General features: G+C 37.6%; 1 protein-coding gene across 1 annotated transcript; it reads left to right on the top strand.

Moving 5' to 3' along the window:
- Nucleotides 1–1,370: 1,370 nt before the first annotated feature.
- On the top strand, nt 1,371–25,994 carry LOC104523633 (sentrin-specific protease 7-like; the record flags this gene model as incomplete). Its single annotated transcript, XM_010166283.2, has 11 exons — nt 1,371–1,409; nt 3,944–4,051; nt 6,370–6,464; nt 14,306–14,503; nt 16,136–16,333; nt 20,185–20,297; nt 21,058–21,227; nt 22,176–22,536; nt 23,177–23,337; nt 24,332–24,478; nt 25,961–25,994. Coding segments are annotated over exons 1-11 (1,621 nt in total), but the record flags the coding sequence as incomplete, so codon positions are not given.
- Between the last annotated feature and the right edge of the window lie 568 nt (nt 25,995–26,562).

Here is a 26,562-nt window from a genome sequence, read left to right as displayed (position 1 = left end):
TCCGCGCCGCACGGGTATCTGTCGCGAACGGTGTTGTTGCTGCTCCTTTGTGAGGAGGCTGGGGAGAGAGTGTGGAGATGCGGGATGTCTGACCCCCGGTACTTGCTGGTTTGTCAGTGAGCAGCCCGTTCCCTTGCTAGCGGGCGGAGCCGGCGGCTGGGGTGCGGGGCGACCCGGCTCTGCCCCGCCGCCCTGCTCGGCCTGGCAGGGGAGGGCTCATGCGGTGACAGCCCGGGCGGTGCCACCCCTGCGTGGTGCCTCTGTCCCTGCCAGGAGGCCGCCGTTTGTTAAGTTTTCCTCTTTGCAGGCGTTGGAATCGTCAGTAGTTTGTCTTTTCTTTACTAGTCTGTAGGCGTGGCTGTTCCCTACGCCGGGGGACTGGGGCTGGGAGTTGAAAAACTGCTGAGCTAAATGGAAGTACACGAGCTTGAGAGGCCTTCTTGAGGGACTTCAGACTAGCTGTAGGGTTTGAAGGCCTTACACTGGAGTCATACAGTCACTGGGAGTGTTCAAGGTCAGGTTGGATGAGGCTTTGAGCAACCTGGTCTAGTGGAAGGTGTCCCTGCTGATGGCAGGGGGGTTGGAACTGGATGATCTTCAAGGTCCCTTCCAATCCAAACCATTCCATGATTATGTGAATACTGGAAGCTCTGAAGCTGTGTTCTTCCACTGGGGAAGAAGTTTATCTGTTAACAGCAATCCTTGAATTTTATTTATTCTTGAAGCACCTGTAGTGTTACAGGTGTCTTTTGTGATTCCTTTTCACTTTGTAATCAAAGCCTGAATTGCTTATTAGTTGTGTGCTTGCCAGGAGATGGAGCTAAGCAGTAAATGTCTTCACTAAGGGCAAATTCTAGTGAAAATGTTGTTAACAGTACTGTCCACACTGACAATCCAGAGCCTTGCCAGAGCATGTCTTTCTTGTATTATGACTGTCAACGACTTTTTACCAAGGCCTGGAGTGACAGGACAAGGGGCAGTGGTTTTAAACTGAAAGAGGGTAGAATTAGGTTGGACATAAGGAAGAAATTTTTTTATGATGAGGGTGGTGAAACACTGGAGCAAGTTGCTCAAAAAAAGTTGTGGACACACTGTCGCTGGAAGTGTTCAAGGCCAGGTTGGATGAGGCTTTGAGCAGCCTGATCTAGTGGAAGGTGTCCCTGCTCATGGCAAGGGGGTTGGATTAGATGATCTCTAAAAGTCCCTTCCAGCTCAGACCGTTGTATGAATGAGTTTTCTTTGTGCTTGCTTTCTCAATTATTTTCTTGTTCTTGCTTAGTACCTACTGCTGTGGTCCTATTTCCCTCTGAATAAATAAAACACAAATTGCTAAGCTTATTTTGTATCTTTTTTTTTTTTCAATAGAGAAAATAATGGATGGAAGAACATCATCTTCAAGTCACGTCAATGTAAGTCTTCCGCCAGTTTGCAACAATTTACTTGGAGGCTGTGGTTATCCTAGGGTGTTCTAATGTATTTGCACAACCAAATTCATTCTCCAGTGGTCCAGCTTTTGCTTTGTTGGAGCACTCTTTCTTTTTTTTTTCCTGAGAAACAGTTTATCCTGGTAGCAGTCAATAGTCATGTCTGCTCTTGAACATGTATTAATACATTAGGCTTAGCATTTGTTTTTGCATTAACAGCCCGTTTTCAAGGATATGTTAAGACCTAAGCTAACACTTTAAATATTTAGCGTAGTGGTCAAGTAGGTAGACCAACTGCATAATGTTTAGTTATCTGCAGAGATGTGTTCAGAGACTGCTTATGCTAGGGTTTGTTTTTTTCTAAAATACCCATTTGTGGGCACAGCAACTGGTTTGATTGGCCAAGGTCTGGACTGTCTAGTATGAGAAATAAGCTGTTTCCAGCACCTTGTTTATGCATTTTCTCTGACCATGGCTCCTACAGATGGGAACCTTCAGAAAAGTACTGCTGGTTTAGGCGAGGAGTCTGCTAAGTGCAGTGGATGTGCTGAGTCAGTCACTTTCTGTTAGGGAAAAGCTAAGGCAACTGCATACATTGCGCTTACCATAGATACAGACTGTTGGTTACCTCTTGACTTTGTGCTTGTCCTACAGTTTAATTGTGGGCACTGCAAACCAACGTTTTCTTAATGAGTGGAAGCGTTGGGAAGGTATTACACAGTGAGATGGAAATTTTGCTGATGAATGTATGTTGTACTTTTTATCCCTTGCTGTCTGTCCATCTGTCTCTCTGTTTTCTGTGTCTGACCTTAGCTGTTCTCAGTGTTATCTGTTATTACAGAGGCTATCTGAACCTCTGTAACTTTAAATGCATGTTAAAATTTTACATAAATAAGTGTTCTTAGGAAGCTCATAACAGAAACCACTAGGCAGGCAGCAGGTGGAGTTCTGAAGTAAGGAATTTGTACCTGACCGTTAAGGTGCAGATCAGAAGAATGAATTGTGTCTGATAAAACTTGTTTATATGCTGCTTCTCAAAAAAAAAAAAAAAAAATTAAGATACCACAAACCAATGAAACAATCTGATTGCAGCTGTTCTTGAGTAAGTAAATGTCTATTTCAATCCTTAAATGTTGATTGAAAGGGAAGGGAGGTACTTGTATTAGAGGTTATTGCCTGTGTGTAACATTTACATCCTTTATAATCTGAGGAATCTGTTATTGAAGGCGTATTTGTTATTACAGCATTTGACCAGCAAAAGCAGCTTGAGGTACTGTATAGAAATTCAGGTCTAATTACTGAAAAAATAAATCTTTGTTTCAAAGAAGCATAGAGAAGGAATAAGAGCACTCTCAATTAAAATTGAAGAATTGAAGGATTATTTTATTATGGTACAGTATGCTTCAGTTATGGTCTCTCTGGAGGACTACCTACAGAGCTAATGAATACAGTTTCTGTGTTAATTATTAAAGTTGTTAGTGTTGCTGTTCTAGAGTCCTTGCTTGTAACTTCATGTTACAAGGTGGGGCATCTGGCAGCTCACAAATTGAGTTTAAAATACATTTGACAGTAGCCATCATATGCAGTAGCTTCAGCTTTTTCCTGGCTGAGATAGACTCAGTTGTCTGCAAGATGTAAATGTTGCATTCCCTCTCTGATGTGTTCTAATCTGGTATTTGCAGTGTAGGGTTTTGCTTCTCGGGATACCTGGAGAAATGACAAGACTGCCACTTTTATTCTTTCAGTTGATATTAACTGGTTTAATTAACTGATAGGAAATGTCACCCTCTTTCCTTGTCTTGATGTACTGGTAGGAATTAAGTTTGACCATTTCTGTTTTGAATTTCAATGAATGAACATTATTTCCTATGTATTTTTTCGGAATTGGCAAATTTCTCTGAATTACTAACTGCTTTATCTTTCAATAATTACTTTTGAAACTCTGGTTCCGTTTTTATGAAGGTTGTCACTGGCAGTCGCTGTTACCATTTTGAGTACGTTGTGGTGTATTAATGCTAAATGATCATACTAAAATACTTGTACAATTCTAAGATATAATTGGTCTTCATCCTGATTTTTTTTTTTTTGAGAGTGCAAACCTGGTTTTGTGTTCATCATGCTATTCAGCTATTTTTGTTTTCTTTTTATTATTTTCTAAGCTGAGATTAGAGTGTAAAAAAGATCAGAGGGAACGAAGAAAACTGTAAGTGCCTGTAGGTTGCTCTCACCTTTGGGCACCTGTTTGAAGTTGTTGTAAAGTTAATGAAGTAGGAAGAGCTTTTTCTTGCTTTTTTTAAGATAGTTCATATATTGAAACCTGCTCCTCGTGTAGTATGACCCATGATTTAGGATCATGTGTCAGTGAGGAATGCATTTAAATTACAGTCATAAGTTGGTGGTTCCCTTGCAATTGTTATTTTGCCTGACAGTTAAGAAAACTTTGTACGTGGCAGTATGTCAGCTTATAGCACTGGTGGATAATTTAGTTTTGTTATGTGTGTAACATCATATATTTTCAGTTTCGTATACCAAAGAAGAAAACAAACACCAAGTCAGAGGATGTCCAAGTTCAGTCCCCTTTGGCAAGGCTCCCAGGCTCCCACCATTGGGACTACCCTTTAAAAGAGGTAAAGAGAAGTTCTTTGGAGTGTGATGTGCATAGGAGGATGTTATATGGGTTTTATGTTCTGTTTTGGAGGCTGTATTTTTTTTTTTTCTTTTTCAGTATTGAGTGCTATCTTGTGACTCAGATTGTCTTGGAAAGAGACAAGTGTGTAGGTCTGAAATCTGCCTGCAAGCATAGAGTTATGGAAATGGAAGTGCCAGTGCTGTATTGCCAGCCTAATTAATTAAAAAGCAGAGTTGATCTTCAGGAGTACTTTGAAACTATAATGAATTTTAAGGCAAATTTTTTTATATATATATGTTTGGGGTTTTTTAAGTTAATTGTCTTCGGATTCCTGAACTCTTAGGTTATATTCAGGCCACTTACCAAACTTTTTGTTATGATATCAGAATAATTTTTACACTGAGTTTTCACTTAGTCCTTATTTGTATCCTAACTTAAGAGACTATATTAAGTACTGCATGACTTTTGACAGAATTTTTAGGTGCTAATACAGAAATAACTGATTTCAGTATTAAGACTGTAAGAGTACTTGTATGGCATTTATAAGTGACTATCTATCTTGATCATCTCAGTCACATACAGAAGCAAATCCTTGCTTCTACAAATCTGTTCCAAATTCAGTAAGCATTTTTAAAATGCCAGGTTTTGCAAACATATTTTGCTACTCTTGACTCCTTCAGCTCAGCCTACACAGTTTGTTGCTGGTTTTAGTGCTTTCAAAATCATGAGACTGGACAAACAGGCTCCCCCACAGAGGAGTTTTAAAAACCTAATGAGGGAAGTCAGGAATTTTTTTGACTTACAGTAGTGGTGATAATGTGAGCCAGGTCTCTTGGTAGGCCTGATCATTTGGGCATGGTGCAATATAAACTCTCTGTGGTTGCATTCTGTACTGTTAATATTTTAAGTGAGCAGAGCATCCAATTACAATCAGGTTTTGAAGTCTGAAGGGATGTCTTCTGTGGTTACAAGCAGCAGCCTCTTAGGCAGGGCCATAGAATTCTTCCTGTCTTTCTCTCTGCCTCTGTAAAAACAGTGATTAGACTGGATGTATTGAAAAAAACTTATTTCCCCCCCCCCATGTTATTTCCTGTATATTGTCTTAATTTTCCATTTCTTATTTTTCTTACCTGTGTCTATATATTTCTGACTTTTCTCTGTGGTGGAGTGCTCTGTGTGCTTTAAACACTGACTAGTAAAAGAAAAGATTGCTTATGAGGTACTATAATTAAAAGAAATGTTACTGCTTTATCCATACAAAGGTCTGTCCAGATTATATTTAGTGTTGTCAGAGTTGGCTCCATCTTGTTTGAGAAATTTTATACAGCTTTCAGTGATTTGGGCAGATAGGCCTCTAACATGCTTGAAGAGCAGTGGTATGAGCTGAACTAGATGATGTTTGAAGGCAGAAGGAGGGGAGAGCACCTCCAAGGCAATTTCTTGCTGCCAGCTGTTTTAATAATGAGGGTGTTTTGCATTTCCATTTTCCAAGAGTCGGCCCGTATGGTAGGGAGAAGATTGGTCTGAGATGCACCTTTCAGACTTCAATAAAGTATGTGAAATACGTGTGGGCATGAATTTTTCAGATGTCCTTTCACTCCCCACTTAAACAGAAATGAAAATAAGTTTATCTGCTTTCAGCCTGACTGTCATAGTTTTCAAGCATATGTTTAGTTTATTATCTTTTATATTAAAAAAAGCAAGGAGAGATTAGGAGGAGGTAATGGCAGAGGGAGATGGGTTTCTGGAATTGCAGAAATAACTATATGTTTTGCTGGGGCTTCACTAAATTTGAAAATGCAGGTGCATTTTGGTAAGGTAAGAGAATTTGCAAAAAGTGGAGTCTTGCTGGTGTGGGTTTTGCCACCTAAGTACCAAATCTTCAGATTCCTTTTCCTTCTCAGAATTTTATATATTTGAGTGGAATATAATTTGTTTAAATGCATGGAGTTAAAGAAAGTAGAAGTTATCTTGTGTATTTGTGACTGTGTAAAACAGGCCTAATATTCAAGTCTATGTTTGGGATAGTCCCCCTTTAAATAGGGAAATAATTTAATTGTCCTGTATTGTCAAATTTCTTTAGGATGAAAAAAAAGTTCCATTTAACATCAAGTGGTACATGGGTGCTTTAAATCAAATAAATTCATTCTTTGCAAAATTGTTGTATATACTCCTTGTGGCTCTGCTTTAGTTGATCAGTTGCATTGTTTCAACATCTGTCATTGTTCCCTTTTTCTAGTGTAATATCCATTATGACATATTTATGTCTGTTGGAACCTCCTAATTTTATTTGTAATTTTATTTGTTTTATTTCAGTGGAAGTTAAGTGCCAACAACAGAGAGCCTTCCACAAAAGGAGAAAGGCAGAAGAACTGCAACAGACACAGCTCTAATGATGAAGAGTCAGTTGGGTAAGAAGTAATCTGAAAATTAGTTCTTCTCTGTTTGTACATTCAGAGTTGCATGTTCTTGGAAATGGGTATTGCTGGTCACTTGCTAATTATGTGTGTGAAAACCAAAGATGGTTTTCAAGCCGTTGGGCAGCCCACCTTCAGAGAATCATGTTTCAGTGATTTAATGGCATTGTGAATTACAAAGCAATCATAACTTTTTCTTTGTTTTAACACAATGCAAGACTGTGACATCAGAATGGGAATGCAACACTTACTAGAGGAATTACTGCTTGTTGACCTGCTTGGAATCCTGAAAGGTGTTCATTGCTCTCTCAGTGTAAATTACCATTCTAGCCCTAGATATTTTAGATATTTAAGAAGTTCCCAGATTATCTTTTGCTTGCTGCTTTTTGTTCTGTAGTCCACAGTCATTAAGATGGCTTTATCAACTCTTAAAAACAACAAAAACCCCCCAAGCAATATGTTGATTAGCAGGGGAAGGTGTAAAAAACTGTGAGTTTTTCACCTCTGTGTTGTAGTCAAGACACCTAAGTGAGTAAATAAGCCTACTGATGTGCTGCTGCTTTATGCTCTGTTGCCAAGAGCAAATATCTCAGTTTCTTTGAGATTACAGTGTATTACTTAAAATCATCTTCTGTGAAGCTGTCAGCTAGATAATTGTTTATCCAGTAAAATTTTGAAGCTGTAAGTGCCATAGCTGACAAATGGAAATGAAAATGTAGAATTGGATTCATTGACAGCAGCTGGGAAGCATAATGACTTCGTGATTAGATTAATTATACTTGTCTTAATGAAGCAATTGTTATTTTACAAATATTTTAAATCTAATCAAATAAGAGTGTGCATTATCTACCCCATTTTCTGTCAGGAACTTAACTTGACCGTAAGTGATTTTATTTTTTTGTTGTTGTGGGGTATGTTAAAATGTACAGGTAGTTAAAATGCTTAATGACAGCAGGTGATTGTGATGCTGCTGAATTCAGTGGTTTTGTGACCTATGAATAGTCATGGTCTTTATATGCAGAATGCTTTAAACTGTTGCAGGGAAGAGCTGAACTTCTAAAAGTTTCAGAATTTATTTTTCATACCTTCTCAGAGGCACAGCTGTTAGTTTATGTGTAGTTACCTTGAAATGCTTCTCAGTAACTTTTAACTGAGGGAGTGGCTCACAGCTTCAACCTGGCAGAATTTAAAAGCTATGTTACTTGCAGTTTCCTGAGTTTTAATTATTCTGTGAAATAGTTAATATATGATATCAGTCTCTAAAGGTCTTTTGGTAAACTTTGAGCTGATGTTTCAATGTTAAGGAGCTTTTCTTAAAAAAAAACAAAAAAACAAAAAAAAAAAGCTACCAATGGGGCTGTTCCATATGGTAATTTTGATAATGTGAGGGACTTTCAAGTAGCATTTGTAGGTGCTACATCATTTTTACCAAAATTCTTACCAGCACATTAGTGAGAAATTATTTAGACTATAAAGAGACAGTAAATATTCAGATATTAAACCTAAGCATTTTTCACTTCCTCAAAAAAGATGTGTGTCTAGAGACTAGCTGGAGGTTCTCTGTAAAATAAACTTGGTCTACTGTCTGCAACAAAGCTTGTTCTAAGTGTTCCATTTGGGTACCCAGTGTTTCTCAGTAGGTCAAAATCAGCACACTGACCTCGTTGCATAAGAAGTAGAAAGAGCACCCAGGTTCTAAAAAGTGGTGTTCGTTGAGCAAAAGTCTGAGAATGAACAAAACTCAGAAGAGGTAAATGTGAGGTGGCACACTGCCAGTCTTTCTAATGCAAAAGTTTCTCTGTTCCTTCTTTTTCCAATGAGGAATTTTTCATTTGTGTTGAAAAGCAGAAAGTCTTAATGACAAACTCCTGTTATCTCCTGATGTTTTAAAAAGTTGTATTGATAGGAGCTAATCCCAAATATTTGGGGAGGCATGTTTCATCTAAAGTGTTACTTGAGCATTGTTGTTGCCACTTAATTTTAGTCAGAAGGGACAAAGTGGATGTATTAGCCCAAACCCACCTTCACTTGTGTTTTTAACTGAAGTTCTGAATTACAAAATTTGATAGTTGATTGCTTCTGTCAGTCCTGCTGTGACGTGAGACCGTGGGGCCTGTAAGCAGCAACCACAGCGGCTCTCAGCTGAACAGCTCTGCTCATGGCCTTGTGAAAGGTCACGGCCAGCTGACTTGTTCATGATCCCAGACAGGGCTCTCAGGGCAGGTTAGTCCCCTAGTCCCTCTCATAAACTGGAGGTTTCTTACACAATCCCACAAGTGTTCACAAAACAGATTAGGACTGTCATGGAATATGTAGAGTTCAATTTATTAGTGTCATTGCAGAAAGTTATGTATGGTATTTATGTAACTGGTCAAGTAATATTTTTTATCCTACTTTTAAAACCTTTTTATTGGTGAGGAAGGGAATAACATGATTTCAAGAGTAGCTATCACCACCTGGAAATAGAGCTTAGAGGCATCCACTTAGCTCAGCTGTATTACCCCTGCATTCTCCAAGAGGGAAATAAAAATAAAATAAAAAAAAAGTGCGAACAAAATAAAACAGTATTTTGAAATTCAACCTTCTTATCCTGTCTGTCAAGTTTTCTTTAGGGGGAGGGTAGAAAGAGTGCTTAAAAAGTGCAAGGAGGTTAGTAGGGATGTTCATGTTTGCTGTTAAAATGTTGAATTCTAATCATTTGATGAAAGGTCAAGACCTTGAAGTAGGAAGAGGACAGACAGACTTTCTTGTCAACAGATGTAGTCAGTGAATGTGTCAATCAGAGTTTTCTGTTAATGGTAGTGTATCACACTATTCCTTTGGGCTCTTAAATGCCAAGGATCTCCTGAACTGTGCATGTGCTGCTGAAGCTCAGATAGCTGAATACACATCAAGTCCATCAGTGACTTTATTCTGTAAATAAAACTTTATTCTGTAAACTCAGAACAGATGTTTTGGGACCAGATGGGGTGAACCTCACATGGTATGTGGTATCCTGCTGGCAAAGTATTTATTTCCCAAAACTTGAGTTTACTAGTAGAAGAATGTAGGCATGAAGATGGTGGTGTAGACAATTAATAATAGTTTAGTCCAAAAAGGAATCAGTAGCTTCCAGCTCTCATTTTGATCACTTTCTAATACAAATTTGAGCAAATTGGAGCCAGTGGTTACAACAGTGATGTGTACACAAATATGATAATTGAAAGGGAACTGGATCTAGCAGCTCTGATTACTGGGTGAAATAGAGGTCAAACATTTTCCCCAGCAGGGTACAAACAGTTCATAGCTTTTTGTCCATTTCTCTGTAATGTAGGATAATCCTTTTTTGCCTGTGAAAAGTGATATGAGACTTGCCAGGAGCAGCTAATAGCATTTTTCATAATAAATATTTTTCCTCTGTTCCATCCTTACGTGTGTAAGTTTTCATTACCTTTGCTTATGTTTTTTTGGTTGTTGTTGTTTTGTGGAGGTAGTTAAGAGGGAGTACAATAGTTGCCTGTTTTAGAAACAAAATAATTGCCTCTGGTTTTCCGTCACCAAGATGCCTCCAGCCTTACTGTTGTGCAGGTTACTTGCTGGGTCTGCTGGTGGGACTTGCTTTTAATGTATACTTTGCTTGCTACTCTTCTTGCCACTAATTTCTATCTTTTGAAATGTCTTTTGCATGACTTGCTCACTTTATTCTGTGGACAATTTAACAGGTAATCTTAGGGATCTGTGTCCCAACCATTGTTTACAGATGTACAGGCTGGCTTAAGAGGAGTAAGTGCTTTTCCTGGATCTGTTTTATGCCCAGCCTTCATGACATGATTTTTCAAGAAATGCTGTCAGGTGCCATTACCCCTTTAGAAGGGGAAGCCATTGGAAGCTCTGAAAGCCACTGTACACCTCTGAAGATTAGGTCATAACCAGCTGTCCTGTCAAGGTCTTCAGTCAAAAACTGGTGCCACATAAGAAGTGATGCCTTAGCCTGGCACTGACATAGAATCATAGAATGGTTTGGATTGGAAGGGACCTTAAAGATCATCTAGTTCCAACCCCCCCTGCCATCAGCAGGGACACCTTCCACTAGACCAGGTTGCTCAAAGCCTCATCCAACCTGGCCTTAAAGACAGGCATCTTAAATTTGACGTCTTTAAGAATAGCCAAATGCATACTGTTTTCTTCCTCATTGTTTGAGGATTCCTTTCCTTTGCACAGGTTACCAGTGCAAAGCTAGTTGCGCAGGTGCATCTGTGCTTTAAATTATAAGGTCATTTTTTGCAAAGATTCTTGCTGAAAATATGTAAAACCCATTTAAATCAAGGGAGTGGAAAACATTTGAAATTCTCTACCTAATAACAATCAGTAAACCAAATTATGAAGGAGCCTGTCATGGTCTAGCCTGATGTGAATGTGAGCAAAGGATGTCAGAGCTGAGTTTCCAGTGTGTTCAACAAACTATAGGGAATGAAATTGAGTTTCACTGGAAATTCTGCTTCTGACTATGAGCTTTCTCTATCATGATGGTGCTGTTAAAGCCCCTAAAGGTTGGAATCTTTTCTGTTATCTTTACGACTCCTGATCATACAATTAGAATAAAGATTCTGTGGCCATGTGTGTTCCCACTGGACTAATTACTGTGCAAGTTCAGGTTAAATTTAGTAAAATTTCATTATGGTATCTTGTGTGTGACAAATAGAAAAATAATCCACAATTTCTACAACGTGGAACAATGAAAACTGAAAGAATTTAGATCTGGGAAATAGTCTGTTAGGCTTGGAATGTTTCTAGTCAGGAGAACAGAAGGGTTCCCTAGAGAATAACACATTTATGTTGTCTCATGGTGCTCTAGAGTAATGATTTTAAAACATTTTTTTTAAGGAGAAATAATTTCTGACTCACATCTTCATATTGCTAGGGCCTACTTCTGCACCTATTTTTGTATTTGGAGGAAAAATGCCATTTAGATACTTCAAGGTTTGATTTGTAATTTCAAGTCCTGTTAGAGGAAGAGGGGAAGTATCTGGATTAGTCTTTCATTGCTTCATCTCTTCTGGCACCCCAAAAGATCAAATGTCTTTCCACTACAGTTCTTCAGTAACTGGACCTCTAAAGTAGTTTGGGTTTCCCTTATCTTTAAGGAAAAAATTAAAACACAAGAGTGTCTTGTTTCCTAAGATGAATTTGCACGTGTTATTTGATGACTTTTACCTTGAAATTGCCTTTAACTGCTTTAGTAGCTGTAAATTTTCTGAACAGTCCAATAGGTTCTTGTGTAGCTGAATTTTGAATTTTTATCACATTTCTTAAATGTATATATTCTTTATTTCCTTAGACATGCCTTTTTATATACAGTTGGCTAAAAGACAGATGTTTAAGTCTGGTCACTGTAAGCTTTTCCAGTGGTTAATCCATCAACTCTGAGCACTTGAGAAGCCCAGAAAAAACCTAGAACTTCTGACTTAGCAGGGGCTTCCATAGAAAATAAGTCTCCTGCTTCCTATGCTAAATTGAGAACACTTTGCAGGCTTGGAATGTGCTCACTAGGCTGCTACAGTTGTGTTCCACCATCTAAGACATTAGTGTTACTGACCTGTCCCTCATGACCTGTATTTACTTCCTAAGCTTTTCAGTAGTTAAAGTATATCTTTAAATGAAAACCCACTCTCTGGTGTACAGTGTTCGAAGCACATGCTCTTAAAAACAACAGTTATTTGCATTAATAGTCATAGAGTATATACAGGTCTAGGTAAACGAATAAATGTATGCCTGCCTCTTCCTGAAACATTCTGGAGCACTCCTGTGGTGTAGGTCAGTCTTCTACTGAGATTGTCTTTGTGCATACGACTTCTCATTGCCTTCATAGGGTCTCTCACTTCAGAAACCCTGCATTGTTTTTCCAATAGCTAATTAGCACCCACCCCTTACATAAGACACTTTTTCTTTTCTGTCCAGATTCTTGGCATCAGAATGCCTGAACTTTACCACTTAGTTTTCCTTTGGGAAACTTCTAAGAGAAGCCCAGAGTGGAGGAGACTGTCTTCACTTGAGCTTAAATTACTTAGCTGTGAATGGGAACCATATAGGTTTCTTGTCCATTGTCTAGATAGTGGTCTCCAAGGTATGGTGTGTGCAAGACAATCCACTGAGGTGCAGGACAGAAATATTTTTTTGTACAATTAATAAATAAATGCTATTTCATCTTTATCACATCCCTTTAAAGTGTGTTTTATAATGTACACAATATTAGTGCATTAGTACATCTATATAAATTATAATTAAACATGTTGAAGGTGTGTGCTCAAAATACTTTTACTGATAGGGTGCATGGCCAAAAAAAGTTTGGAGACCACAGGTCCAGGAAATGTATAGCAGAGCTCTAAGAGAAAGCAGCTCGTTGCATACACGTTATGGCATTCAGTGATACAGAGATCTGATAAGATTGATCAGCATTCATAGCTTATATGCAGGTTCGCAAAGATCTGCATAGGAGCTTTACTGTTTTTTCAAGTTCAGTGAAGGGTCATGGGTCTTGTTAACATAAGTCACCAGAGAAAAGAAACCTCAGCATGCAGCAGCTACTGAAAGAGCAGAATGTAAGGATTACATGAAACATCTTCCCTGAGTTCAACACGTTTCACTAATACAGCAGTTCCAGATCTTTTTTTTTTTTCTTTTTAGGTTCAAGCATATCTGTTATTCAGCATTTTTCATGCCATACCTATTTGTTTACCCTGTAACCATGCTGTTGAGCTGCATGTAGCAGTGGGACAGCTGACAGCTATCGGTGGGACAGTTACAGTTTCCTAGAAGTTGCTTGCACAGTTGTCAACCCTCTGAGGAACAGCAGCCATTTGCTTAAGAACTGTCACTGTAGCGTGCATGTAACAGCTATGTGAATAGTAAAGGGTCTTCTGTAGCTGTAAAAGGAGGATTCTCGCTCTACAGTGTGAACCATTTCGTTTGTTACACAAGACATGCAATAGAAAAAGCAATTCTTACCTCAGTAATCTAAAACCAACAGATGAGCCTGAAGTTCAGTGTCCTCTTAGGACCAGTCCTGGGAAAACAAGTCCAATTTTCATCTGTTTGAAAATAAAGTCAATCCTAACAAAGTATCTGTGTTATATAATGCTTATCAATTTATTAGGAAACTGTTGAAATTATTGGCTGTGCTGCAGAATTAATTTCTTATGTGAAGACTTCAGTACTAATTAGCAGAATCAGCAAAGTGTAGATACTTGTTTAAAGAACTTGAATAGGGAGTTTTTACTAGGTTTGTAATTCATCTTTGTATGTTGTTTTTTTAGTGAAATTGAATAGAAATTAGTTGGAGCTTCAAAACTGTGAGATTGTACTAGCCTCTTGATTTTGATTTTTATTTTTTCCCCCAGCAATATCATAATCTAATTTGTGATATGGGAACCAGTAATATTCATGGTTCAAAAATAAGACGCCACAATATGAGTGCTTGCTTATGTATCCTGCAAATACTCAAGTGTAGACTTTCAGAAGGCCATCGTGACTACTTCCAACATTTTGTAATAAAAATTTGCACCAAAATTTGCATGTTTCTGCACTGAAAGTTTACCTCTTCAGAATCACATGTGACTGTGCTAGTCATTGATACCAGAAGAAGAAACCTGCAAAAGCTGTCTTGATCAAAAAATGTTTGTGATTCATCTTCTCCAAAGAGAACTGCTTTGTAAATTGTCAGGGAAGTGAACTTAATTCTACTGAAGATACAAGGTATGATGCAGAGACAGTAAATTTACAGAAAAGCTTTGTTGAATTCATGTGACTTAAGAAGTTCTCAGCACCTTAGTATTAATTTACTATTATATGTATGGCAGGCAACCCAAAGTTATCTTGACGAATGTCCTGAGGACGAAAATAGGAAGAAAATACACACAGGCGCAACTTAAAACTGGTGCTAATTTTTCTGGTGCTGGCAAGCTGCAGTCAGATCAACCACCCTCATCATCTGCTGCCAGCCTAAAGATATGGCAGATTTTAAACCCTACTCTCCAAAACCTTTTTCTGTCCAAAAGGTACGTTGTCTTTGCCTTGTGTCACTAAACAAAATAATTGTACTTACAGTTGTTTCTTCCTGAGAAAGTATTCTTTGTTGTACCACAGCTGTCTTGTTTATGAACTATATTTTCATTCTTATGTCATCTGACTTGATTGAATTCCCTTGTTCCTCATTCCTTTTGATAATCCTTGAGAGAGGTGGTGCTAGGCACACTGTAGTGGGTTTTCTGATCAGATGGCTTCTAGATGGTCCTGTACTGACAAGACCAATTAATTCTGATTCAGCCATTGGACTCTCAAAATGTTTGGGTTGTTCTATTCTTGTGAAAAGAAGAGTACACTTGCATTTAACTGCCCTCTTTTATCAGAGGAGGCATCAAGTTGTATTTTTCACTATTAACTGTTTCAGACTACTCATGAAAATTTGAGAACTGGTCAAAGGGTCAGAAGAAAAGCGTATCAAGTCCAGTGTCTCTCCCTGCCCACCCTCAAGCATTGATCCATTGCAAATACCCAGGGAAATGTATGGCTAGAGTGAATGCTTTTTTCACTGAGTTTTCTCTCTCAGTTGATGATGATAAACAGTTTAGAGGCTTCCTTTATTGAAGGTTACATCCAGACTACAATGTTCTTTTATGTCAGACTTTTCTTCTCAATTGTATCCTCATTGCTTGCCACCCGTGTGCCTCTGCAGCATCATATCTGTAAGGCAGTCTCCTGATTAAAAGCAAATTTACACCTCGTTGCAAGAGGAGATCTGAGTGCTCCCCAGACATCCCTCAGTCTGTGCTGGAGTGTGCTTTGTGGATGAATAAGGACAACAGGAGAATTATGCAGTCGATACCCAGAAGACAATGTTGTTTGTAACAGATTAAAAAAAGGCCATGACCTTACATCCTAATCCAAAATAAAGTGCCATGGAATTGGTAGAATTTTAATCCCAATTTGAGAAACTTAAGTGGGTAAATCAAGGGCTATGCAGTGAGCTGGCTGCAGTGGCATTGTATGAAGAAAGTTGTGCTGCTCTTACACATCTGTGCTCAAGTGGGCGGTTGCATCCTCATATTTCTGTTTAGCTTATTTTTGGTGCTTGTCTCTTCTAACAGTTGCAGGTGTTTTTCTGAGCCTTGCTATTGCTGTTCTGTAGAGTGCTACCTGGAAGTTGAGGAGGGGAACAAAATCTAATGCTACCGTTCTGTGTGTGCGTTGCTTTTCTACCTGTTGACTATGTGCTTGAGAAAATTCAGTCTGTTTTACTGGAGGCTTCTTGTTCACAGGAAAATCAAGACTGTTTGCTCCATAGATCTGAGAAATGTGTACAGATATTGCATGAAACCTATCTAGAGATAAACATTTACCAGTTTTTAAACAATACTTAGGTGATGTGTTAGAGGCAGTGCAGTGTGAATTGTATCTAAGGTGAAATTATATGGCTAGCTTTTCTTACCCTGGTTTCTTGTTGCTTTTTTGTGTTTATCTGCTTACCTTGGATTTTAAATTCTCTAGTGGGATTTTGTTTTGTCCCTTAGGGGACTGAAAGTAATGATCTTTGATTATTATCAAGCCTCTAAGATACATAATCTTAACAAGAACTTTCTTTATCTAGATTTCAGTGCAGTATTTATGATTTACTGTTATATATATGGCAGGCAACCCAAAGTTATCTTGACGAATGTCCTGAGGACGAAAACTGGAAGAAAATACATAGACAGCCACGTAATAATTGATGCAAATTTATCTGATGGTGACAAATTACAATCGGGTCAACTACCCTCATCATCTGTTGACAGCCTACAGACATGTCAAATATTAAGTTCTCCTCATGAAAATTCTTTTCTCTCTGAAAGGTATGTTGCTTACTGCTGATTTTGCCAGTCTTCCTGAAATGACATAACTACACAAAGGAAAAGAATTTCCCTGAAACAATTGTTGTTATACTCTTGTCTTGAAGGAAGTATAACTTCCTGAGTGCAAACTAACATGCTGCTCCAACGAGCCATTTTAACATTGCATTTATTCTGATTTGCTGTACCTGATGTTAACAGGCTACTTTTCTTTCACAGAAGGAATTTCCATTTGCAGTAGATCAATGTTTTGATTTGTGAAGGTGGTCAAGTAATTCAAACACATTTAAGTTGGTTTTGTGTCCAGAACCAAAATCTTGCTTTCCTGTTTTTGTTAATGTGTTCTAGTGTGATTTCAAATAACTTCTTTTGCAAAATTTCTCCAAGTTCCTTTCTGTGACAGTTCATTTCTTTTCATGTTAATCCACCAGTGCCATTGTTTAAGGGCTGGGTGTGTGTCCTCTCATTGCGTAACATCTACTTTTCCTCTTTTATTCCTACATTTAGGTTGTCTGAGCTTCACAGTAACACTTGACATATAAAACTATCAGAAATCAGAATTATGTAACATTTTGGTCTGAGATGGCAGTTAAATCCAGAGTAAGCTGTTTCCTCTTGTCTTTTATGGCTGCCTCTTTGTTTAACAGCAAGATATCCACAGGAACAAATAGCAAGAAGTTTGGGGGAAGACAATAGAAAGAGGAAGGAAGAGAAGAATGATTTGTGAGGGCAGGAATAATCAACAGTTCCCAGGTTAAAGAAATCTTAAAAATTCTTGAGAAAAGTAAGTCATAGTCCTCATTTTGATACATGAACATCTTAGAAAACCTACATTAGTAAGAATTCCTTTATCTTTTTCTGTTGGGATCTCCACTGCTGCTTAAATTAATCTGTCAAAGCTGCAATTTAAATGAGGGATTTAGAACAGTTTATTATACTGTCTCATTTTAGAAGCATTACATTTGTTGCTAATAAGTAGTTTTCCTAACTTTAGACTGACTAAAGTGTGGGGAGTTTATTTGGATTGTTGGAGGGGTTTTTTGTTTTATTACAACGTCTTTAAGATCTATAATTTTTAGTATCCGATTTTTCCTCTTGGTGTTGTTTTGGAAGATGGGAGATAGTGGGTTAATACAGAGGAAAATGTGAACTCTTGTATGTAACTCTCTAAATCTGAGGAAACATCTTGCATATTTTTTCAAGCTCATATCTAAGGGCAACTATTGAGTTTTCTGTGAAGTATAAGAATGGCTTGAACTAGTCAGTTTTCTAGTCGTTGGTGTACTCAACTTGCTTTAGATTTGGAGTGGATTAATATTCTGTTCCTGTGATATGCTTTTCTAATGTATTAAGTAGAAGACTTTGTTATTAGCAGGAACCAACATCAGGAGGATTTTCCACCCTTCTGCAGTGACCAGCATGTTAGTGCAAGTTGTAATACATATCACATGGGAAATAGAGAATTTAGGAATTATTTCAGCAAAGCCATGGTTTGATCCTGGTCACCTCTCTGTACCAAGGTCTGTGTGTAAGATACACTGGGCACTGATTCTTTTGGGGTCTCTTCTTTCAGAGGAGTGTGAGAGCTCCCCCCTTATAACGGCTATGCATATACATGTGCCTGGCCATATAGAGATTCTTTTGTATCATCAGAAGAGCTAGAACGCACACTCTGTTTTACTGAAAATTGTGCCCAATTTGTGCTATGGAAATTTCAGAATAAGTCAAAGAATTGTGTGTGATCAGAACAGGGTAGTAATAAGTTATCCTTTCTCTATCAGCTAGAACTTGCTGCGAGTTCCCTGTTTCCTTTCTTGCCCTTGGTATTACAGAATTAGTGGGTTTTACATTGCTTCACTGCAACACAATGTGAAATGCATTTGCTTAAGTCACCACTGACCTATCAGTGTAACTAATGAATTTGGGGTAGGTTTTAAATGTAAAGAGATTTAGTGTTTTAAAGTGTGTTTCCTACTTGTTCCTCATGGCTGTTGAGAACACTTCAGTGTATACTGCCATAGCTTCTTAGCTTATGCATCTGTCTGTTAGGAGGTGCATTTTAAACTGTTATCAGCAAAGACTGGAAGTGGAAGTAAGATGTACAAAATTTGTGTATGGAGTAAATATGTTCAGGGAAGTCTATTAGCTGAAACATTCCTACTGAAAAAATTCCTATTCTTGAAATGCCTGAATTGTGATGTTGGTGTAAAACAAATGCTAAAAAACACTTGGTGGTTTTGTACGGTCTTTTAAGGCAGTCAGATCTATATAGCTGTCATGCCTACAAATATTTAAGTTCAGAGAGATGTGGGTTCCAAAATAAAGTTTTCTGTAGTGAGGTTATTCCAGAACTAGAACTGCCTGGTCTCTGGAAGTCTCTGTCTTGTTCAGTATACAGAATGAGTAATGGCATTTACTGAACACCTTTTCTGTATATGGTCCAATTCATGATTCTTTGTGAATGGAAAGATTTCTTCACGATGCTTGTGTACTGTTCATCACTGGTAGTATCAGAGCACTCTGGAAATCTTTATTTGTCTTTATGATATTCCCGAAGAGCAACGATACTCCAGTCTACAGACACGGCACTGAAGAACAAGCATCTGTTCAGAAAGTGTCCGGCAGTTTTGGCTGTCTAGTTAGAGATGTCAAGAATCTTCTTTCCCGTGGTTGGTGATGTTCTTTATGGGTCTGGGCTCAGCTGTTGGTGATTTCGGTCATTGCGATGATCGCTTAGCTCTTTGCAAACTGGAGACCGTAACATTCTGAGTTAGCCATGTTATAAAACAATGAATGCAAAATCCCTTTGGATTAAGTGGGATGACAAAAGAAGGAATGGAACCAATTTTCCAGAGCAGCATTAAATTGCTTTATCTATGAAATCTTCTGTATTTTCTTTTTTGTTTTCCAACTCGCACAGAAAGTGAAGCAGAGGTCATGTAACCCTGACAGATTTTCAGAAGAGAAGTCTTGCATACTGGATGTAATTAAGTTCATGTGAGAAATATCATATGAACATACAAATAAATGTTATCCTAATGCATACACTAGAAAGTAAAATACAGTTATGTAGACTTTTGTCAGCTGTAGTTAGCTACTGGAGAAGTTGAGAGTATGTTTACAAGATCATACCTCAAATGTGAGAATGTCATACTGTTCAGTCTATCAGTACCTCCTGATCTCCTATTTATAAAAAGGCTATAAAATTTAAAGAAAAAGGATTACTTTCTTGTATGTCCTTCTTCTTAGAATGAAACTACAAACTCAGGTCAACAGCTGTAGGTTGCCTGGTTTCTTGTACTGTAATCCTTTTCTGTTTCTTTCCTTTCTTCTTCCTCATTTATGTCCTGTCCTGCCACCTCCTTCAAAGTTACTGTTTCAGGCCCTTTTGAGCAGGAATTTCTATTTCAAGTCTCTTCTTGTTGCAGGAACTTACTCAGTGGATTCTATTAACAGTTCTATAGCTAAATTAAAAATGTACTACATTGCCTCATTCTCACCGCATTCATGACAAAGGCAAGGATACACTCAAATAACTGTTGTTCTCTCTTTTTTTCTTGTTATGTGTTCTTGCTGCAGTCGTGCTTTACAGCAAAATAATATTTCAGTGTCTGATGTCAAGCCTGTCAGATTTTCATTCTTTGTGCCTTTTAGAAGCATCTGTTTCATTAATAATGTCAGAGTATCTGTATTTCCATAATGGGAACTGAATTAGTTTGTGTTTCATTTGCCAAGCTCCACATGCTTATGAGAGGGGCAGAAGTTTGTGGTCTAACCAACTCTTGTTTCTGTTGGGATTTTTATTCAGTATTCTTTCAAATTTAAAGATAAGTTAGAGTTAATATTCTTTACAGGTCTGAGCTTTGTCTGAGAAAGGCACATGATGATCTGCGTAAATTGACCAAGGCTTCTCAGGAGCCAGAAAAAAATATCTTAAGTTTGAGAAGACGGGAGCTGCAGAAGAAAGGTTTGTAATCAACAATAATCTGGCATTTAAATACAAATTTTGTAGTGTTGGGAAATTTTCTTTTTTTAGTCTAATATTAAGAGGAGAGCACAGAAGTAAGTGTTGTGCACAGTATATGTGTTTCCTTAATATGCATTTTTTTTACTGATGTGGTAAAATATATCAAACAGCTCTTTTAAAATAGGAATAAAGCTATAGTGAATCACATCTATGGAAGAAAAAGGAGACTGAGGGCAGCCTCACTGCACCAATATAATTATGAGTTTATAAAAAGCTTTTTCCAGTCAAGAATGTAATACATTAAGAATGCTCAAATGGTTTGTGAACCATGCTAAAATGTTTATGCTAAATGACAATATTGTATTTACTACTGAAAAATTATGAGCTCAACACTGAGTCTCCAAGGAGAATGTACTGTCTTTTTAATACTGGTTGGTAGTATTTGTTAGTAGATTAGAACAGGAAATAGAGAATATTGCATCCAGCAGAACATAGAAGAAAGACTGTGAAGTGCAAATTCTTACTTGGAAGGAAGCTATAAATTTGGTTATACGCTTATGTTAACTAATTGCGCAATAATAATCTTCCTTAATTATTTTAGGGAATATATTTTGACAGCCACACACAATTAAAAAAGGAAAGAACTATCGTGAAGGTATCGGCTTCCATGCATTTTATTTAAAACAAAAGATATGAAGAAATACAAAAGTTTATAAGGATAAGCCATGAAATCACTTTTTTTTTTTTTCTTCTGACACAGAAAACAAGAACTATAGTGAACTGGAAAAGAGGAGCAGAAATATGAACAGCACCACTCTTGGTCAGAAGGAATTGGGCCCTTTTGATGCTGAGAAAAGGAAAAGAAGATCTAGTGGCCACATTTCTGATGATTGTAATGCACACATTCCACAAAAATCGCTTCTATTGTCTGTAAGTTGCACTTAATTTTAATGTATGTGTTTGTGTACACGCATGCACACACACTTCAGTAGCAGCAGTAGCAACATCCAAAGTAAGAGACTAACTTAGAGCAGAGTATCTATGGATACTGTTACACCTGTTGAGGGAAAGTAGTTCAGTGGTGCATCAAGAAGAGTGAGTATATGTACTATTCTCCACTGCATCAGAATGTGCTTGTTGTATCAGAAAGGTGGGGAGAGATGAATGACAGTGTTGCCTTCAGACAGGAGCATGGAGTAAAACAATTTTGGAAATAAGATATCTAGCTACTTAAGTTAAGCTTTTTTCACAGACAGTATAGAACTAATTAGGGAATTTAATACACAAATTATAAAGTATACATGGGATTATTGAAATCTTGCAGATGTCATCTTTCTCCCTCCTCCTGAGTCTTTCATAGACTTCCCTAAAGTTTTATTCTTACCTGTTATTAAGATTTGAGAGAAAAAAACCTGAGGGAATCAGTCAAGTACAAACTATGATTTTTATTCAAGCATTTAAATACAAGAAAGCCATTTCTCTAACCTTCTGATTAAAACCCCACAGAAGCAGGTATTTGCTAAGTCTTGTTCACCCAGTTGACCAAACCACACATTTGTGCAGTTATGAACTTCACTAGTGCTTGGTCTTTCAGTGTCCGACAATGAGAGAGCTGCTAAAAAAACAGAAATGGTTTCCTTTTCAGTTAGAATGGGGGTCATAGTAGGCTTTTAAAAGATCATCCCTCATGCCTTTATGTAATAAAGTTTGGAATATGAGGAGGGAGAAATTACCCTGACTTGAGGTCTAAGTGCAGCTGCGCTAAGCTGTAATTATTTTGGCTAGCACGTAGCTAAGTCTCAGTGATCACTGATCTGAACCATCATAGAAATGTTAAGAAATAAACATAATATTCTGTCTCTGATTCCTGTTTTCTAGAAAGAGCAAAGATTGAGTTCAACTCAGTCTCCTGGCCGCAGAACACCCTCTGAGAGTGGACAAGGTCACAGATCTAACACAGTTCTGGTGCCAGATTGTATTCCTCAGCCGTTAGAGAGAGACTGTAAAGACACTTCCACTCACAAGCACTTAAGGCCTGCTCACAGCTGCACAGAGGAGCCTGACTCGGAGTCTTCTTCCAGAAATTTGTCAGAGAAACAGTTTTCTACCACCAGTGAGGACTTGTTTTCGCCACATGTTAGTACCATCAGGAAATTAAAGATGGACCCATCACAGTACCTGAGCAAGCTGCGGAGCAGAATCTGCAGGGGTAACGGACAACTTGTTTCAATTGACCCAAGTATGTACTGTATCTGTGCTGCTGACTATTGCTATTGGTAAGCTTAGGTACTAGGAGAACTCACGCATGTCTCACTAGTTGAAACACATGGAACAAAAGATTGAAGACAGAGATCATGTTGTTCGTAATGCATTGTGCAGGTTAGAGAACACTGCCTTGTACCAGTGTCCTCTACTGGACTGTAGAGGGTCTTGTACATGAGAAGCAGGATAGACAGCAGGATTTAGACAGTTGGACTCAATGACCTTAAAGGTCTTTTTCAAGCAAAATGATTCTGTGATTTTCAAATTACAGTCCTTATTTTGCAGATGATTTTATGGCTATGGAAAATAAAGGTTGTACTTAATAATGATGCTTAAACTGGGAAAGAATATTCTCTCTTCTTTGAAGCAGCTATGGTGTGGCCCGTTTCTTTTAATAGTTAAATAATTTTGAAGATCTTGGGTAAAAAGTGTTAATAAAGATACAAAATAGTACTTGTTGCATACACTTCCATGCATGCAGACCTTGACTGGTTTGGGCACTGTACTTGGGTATTACATACTGCAAGAGATAATTCTATTTTCATCTGAAATCCACATGAATTAAATATTCTCAAGTCTACATCTTGTAGTATATGTATGCTTTTTTTCCTCTTCAGTCATCCTTTCCAGTGATGAAGATGACGAAGATGGATCTGAACCAAAATGCACAGAGCTGCTGCAGGAAAATATCCCTGACAATAAAGAAACAGACCAACAATCCAACTTCTATTTCTCAGGAAAGCAATTGGAAGGCAAGATGGAGAGACATACAGAGCAGGTAGTCCAGTTTTTGGCCTACATATTGTTATGCTAATACTTTAATTTATTTCTCCACTGCGTATTTTTTCTGCATGTTAGAACAAAAGTGAAATGCTTAGAGCAGATATCATTAGTCCCAGCAACAAGTAGTAGCTGCAGTAATTTATTTAACAGATAAAATTCTGGATGGTTTTCAGAGATCATCTCTGGCTCTGAAGCTTAAGTGTTTTTGCAACATAAAATGTATTTCATATTTTTGAAAATAAACATTTGGAAGTGTTTAATATTACAGAACAGGAAGGATCAAAAAGTAATCTGAGCTAGAGGTGAAGGTGATGAAGATACATTTGTGCAAAGTTGTTTTTCACACAATGTTTTATATTGCTAGCAGTTCAAGTCAGTAGTTTCTTCTTGTCATCCAGTCCTCTTTTGTAATTCAGCACATGGAGAAGTTCAGGGATCTTTGTTGACAGCAGGCAGAGATAGGATAGAACTCCCTTTCCTGTGTGGCTAGCAATGAATTTGAATCTAAAACTAGCCATAAAGGTTGTTGCCCCATTTTGGACTTGATTAGCCTTGTGCTTCTTGCTTTGACCTGGATTTGGGTTATCTCTGTAATCCCAAAACAAGTCAGAAAAGCTACTGCTGCCTCGTCTCACAGATGCATAATTTTGATCATAAGCATTGAATTGGATTCTGTACCTTTGATATCAAAAGGGCTATTTTTTGTTGCTCTGTTGTTTGAGTTTTTACTTTGCTGTAGATTAGTAAAGAGCACAGGTTATGCCTTGGCAATGGGAACTTTAGAGGTGGAGTAAGATACTATTAGGCCCTTAAGGACATTGTCAGTAATGATGGTAATAACATTTACAGCTTTTTAATATGGCATTCTTATATGGAAGTTGGCTTTGGCAGTAAGTTCTTAGAAAAATAACGAGAAAATTCATAAGGTTACAGGAGGGAAGTATCTCATTTAAATACCTGTAGTAAATATACTTTTTTATTTTCTCCAGTCTTTAACAGAGTCAATTGAAGATACATGTCCTATCACCTTACCTTCTGGAAGCACGCCTAGAAAACAGATGAACCCAGCACTGAATATTGAATTTGATAGTCTGTATGTTGGGAAATTCAAATTCTTATCAACAGGTCCTGCTAGGGTAAGTTGTCCTATTATGGTGATATCTTGAGAATATTTAACAATTAAAATTATAGTTAAGCAAAGCCAGTGGTACGTAGTGTGGAAGCACTGAGTTTTGATTATCGTTGCATCAAATTGCTTTGGCTACACGGTGGAACGTGTAGTCCATTACCTCAGATGTTTGGATTGCTGTCAGTAGAAAAGCTAACTGGGCTTTTCTGTGGCCCCAGTTTTCTGGGGTAAATGTTCTGTATAAATGCTGTACAGGAACAGAAGTTACACTGTAGAAGCTTTTCACGAATTCTAATGGAAAATAATGGCCATCTTAGAGTTAATGTCACTTGAAATAAACACCAATTACTTTTCTCAGCAGTACTACAGATATTAGAATAAAGTAATCTGTGGTGATTAGAGTTCAGGTACATACTATGTGCTAATCTTTCCTTTTAAACAGAAAGTTGCTTGTTCTGTAGCTTTAAAGAGCATAAAAGCAACAGTAAAAGCATTAGTGCATAGGCAACATATTACTCACAGGGTGTGGAAATGTCAGTGAAGGTGTGCTTCAGATGGACTGTGAGCTGTGAGAGTTTCAACAGGTCTTTGACCAGGCTCATTCTCTATATTGCAATTGAAAAATAAATGTTTGAACGTGTATATCTTTTTTACTTACAGTAAGACACTTTGAAATCTTGGTTTGTAATAATAATTTCAGCTTTTTGCAAAACAGCAGTTCTGTGCAGCAATTCTCATGCAGTAATGACAACACTTAATGGAAGTTTCCTAAATTAATATGCCAAAATCATTTGAGGGATGAGTTGAAATATTTTTAGAATCAATGCTTTTAAGTGGAAAGTGAAATTTTTCCTTGTAACAAGGAAACTGGTAACATAAACCTTTTAATCATTGTATATGACAACCTTCTGTCAGTGACAATAAAGCATTCTCTATTTAGCTGAGTTTTTAACATAGCTGTAGTGTAAGTAGAAACTTTAAAGGCCTTTAATTAAAAGGTTCATGTAAATAGCAAAGTAACACCCCACTGTTGTACCATTTATATAGTGTCCTTAATTCAAACAGTGCAGCTGACAGTCTTTATCATGGGGTGCTTACAAATAAGCTGCTTTTGTCCCAAGTGTTCCTTTTTTTTCCTTTTTAAGGAGCCTGTAGGCAGCTCCACAACTTTCTGCTTATTTCTCAGTGCTGAGCACCTCTGGAAGTCAGTTTGCTGTCGTTTAGATTCTGCAGTATGGATTTAGGAGTGTTGTTTTAGGTGAAATAGGCAGTATTAAGTCTCAAATTAGGCATATTGGACTTGGCAGTGTTAGGTTAATGGTTGGACTTGATGATCTTGAAGGTCTTTTCCAACCTAAACGTTTCTATATTATTTTCAGGTTTTTTGGCTGTAAGCAAAGAAAGATATACAGATAATTGAAAATTCTTACTTTGTTTTAATCAATTTGTGAAAAGTAAACTAATTTATATATTTTTAATCTTATTTCAGTTTACAACCAAGTTTATTACAATCCCATTTCAGGGTAAGAGAATTTTTTTTCTTTAGCCTTCTCTTAACTGTATCTTTAAAGTATTGTATTAAAATACTCAGTATATATTTCTAATATGAATAATTTATAATGTTATTTGCTTTCACAAAGACATTAAATAATTCTTAAAATTTACTTTTTTCAATAAATAAAAGTATTGATGTCTATAGTGTAAGCATTAATAACTTAGCAGCTTCTTAAAATAAGGTGAACTTGTAGCAATGGCCTTGCTTCCTGCATTCCTGGATATATTAAGTGTTGAACTATAGTAAATATGACTATGCACGTTTTTGAGGTGAAACATTAATCTTTTCAGCTTAGGGTTTTGGACCCTTAGGCTTATTAAAGAAAAATGTATCAATTTGTAAAGCTAAGAGGAATATAAAAGGTGTATAAGGGGAATATAAGGTGTGTACAAGTTCAAAGTCTTACACCTGGGTCGGGGCATCCCCAAGCACAAATAGAGGCTGGGCAGAGAATGGATGAAGAACAGCCCTGAGGAGAAGGACTTGGGGGTGGTAGCTCAACATGAGCTGGCAATGTGTGCTCGCAGCCCAGGCAG

The sequence above is a fragment of the Antrostomus carolinensis genome, unplaced genomic scaffold (genome assembly GCF_000700745.2).
Source record: "Antrostomus carolinensis isolate BGI_N321 unplaced genomic scaffold, ASM70074v2 scaffold8404, whole genome shotgun sequence".
NCBI lineage: Eukaryota > Metazoa > Chordata > Aves > Caprimulgiformes > Caprimulgidae > Antrostomus > Antrostomus carolinensis.
This window is presented reverse-complemented; position numbering and strand designations above follow the sequence as displayed.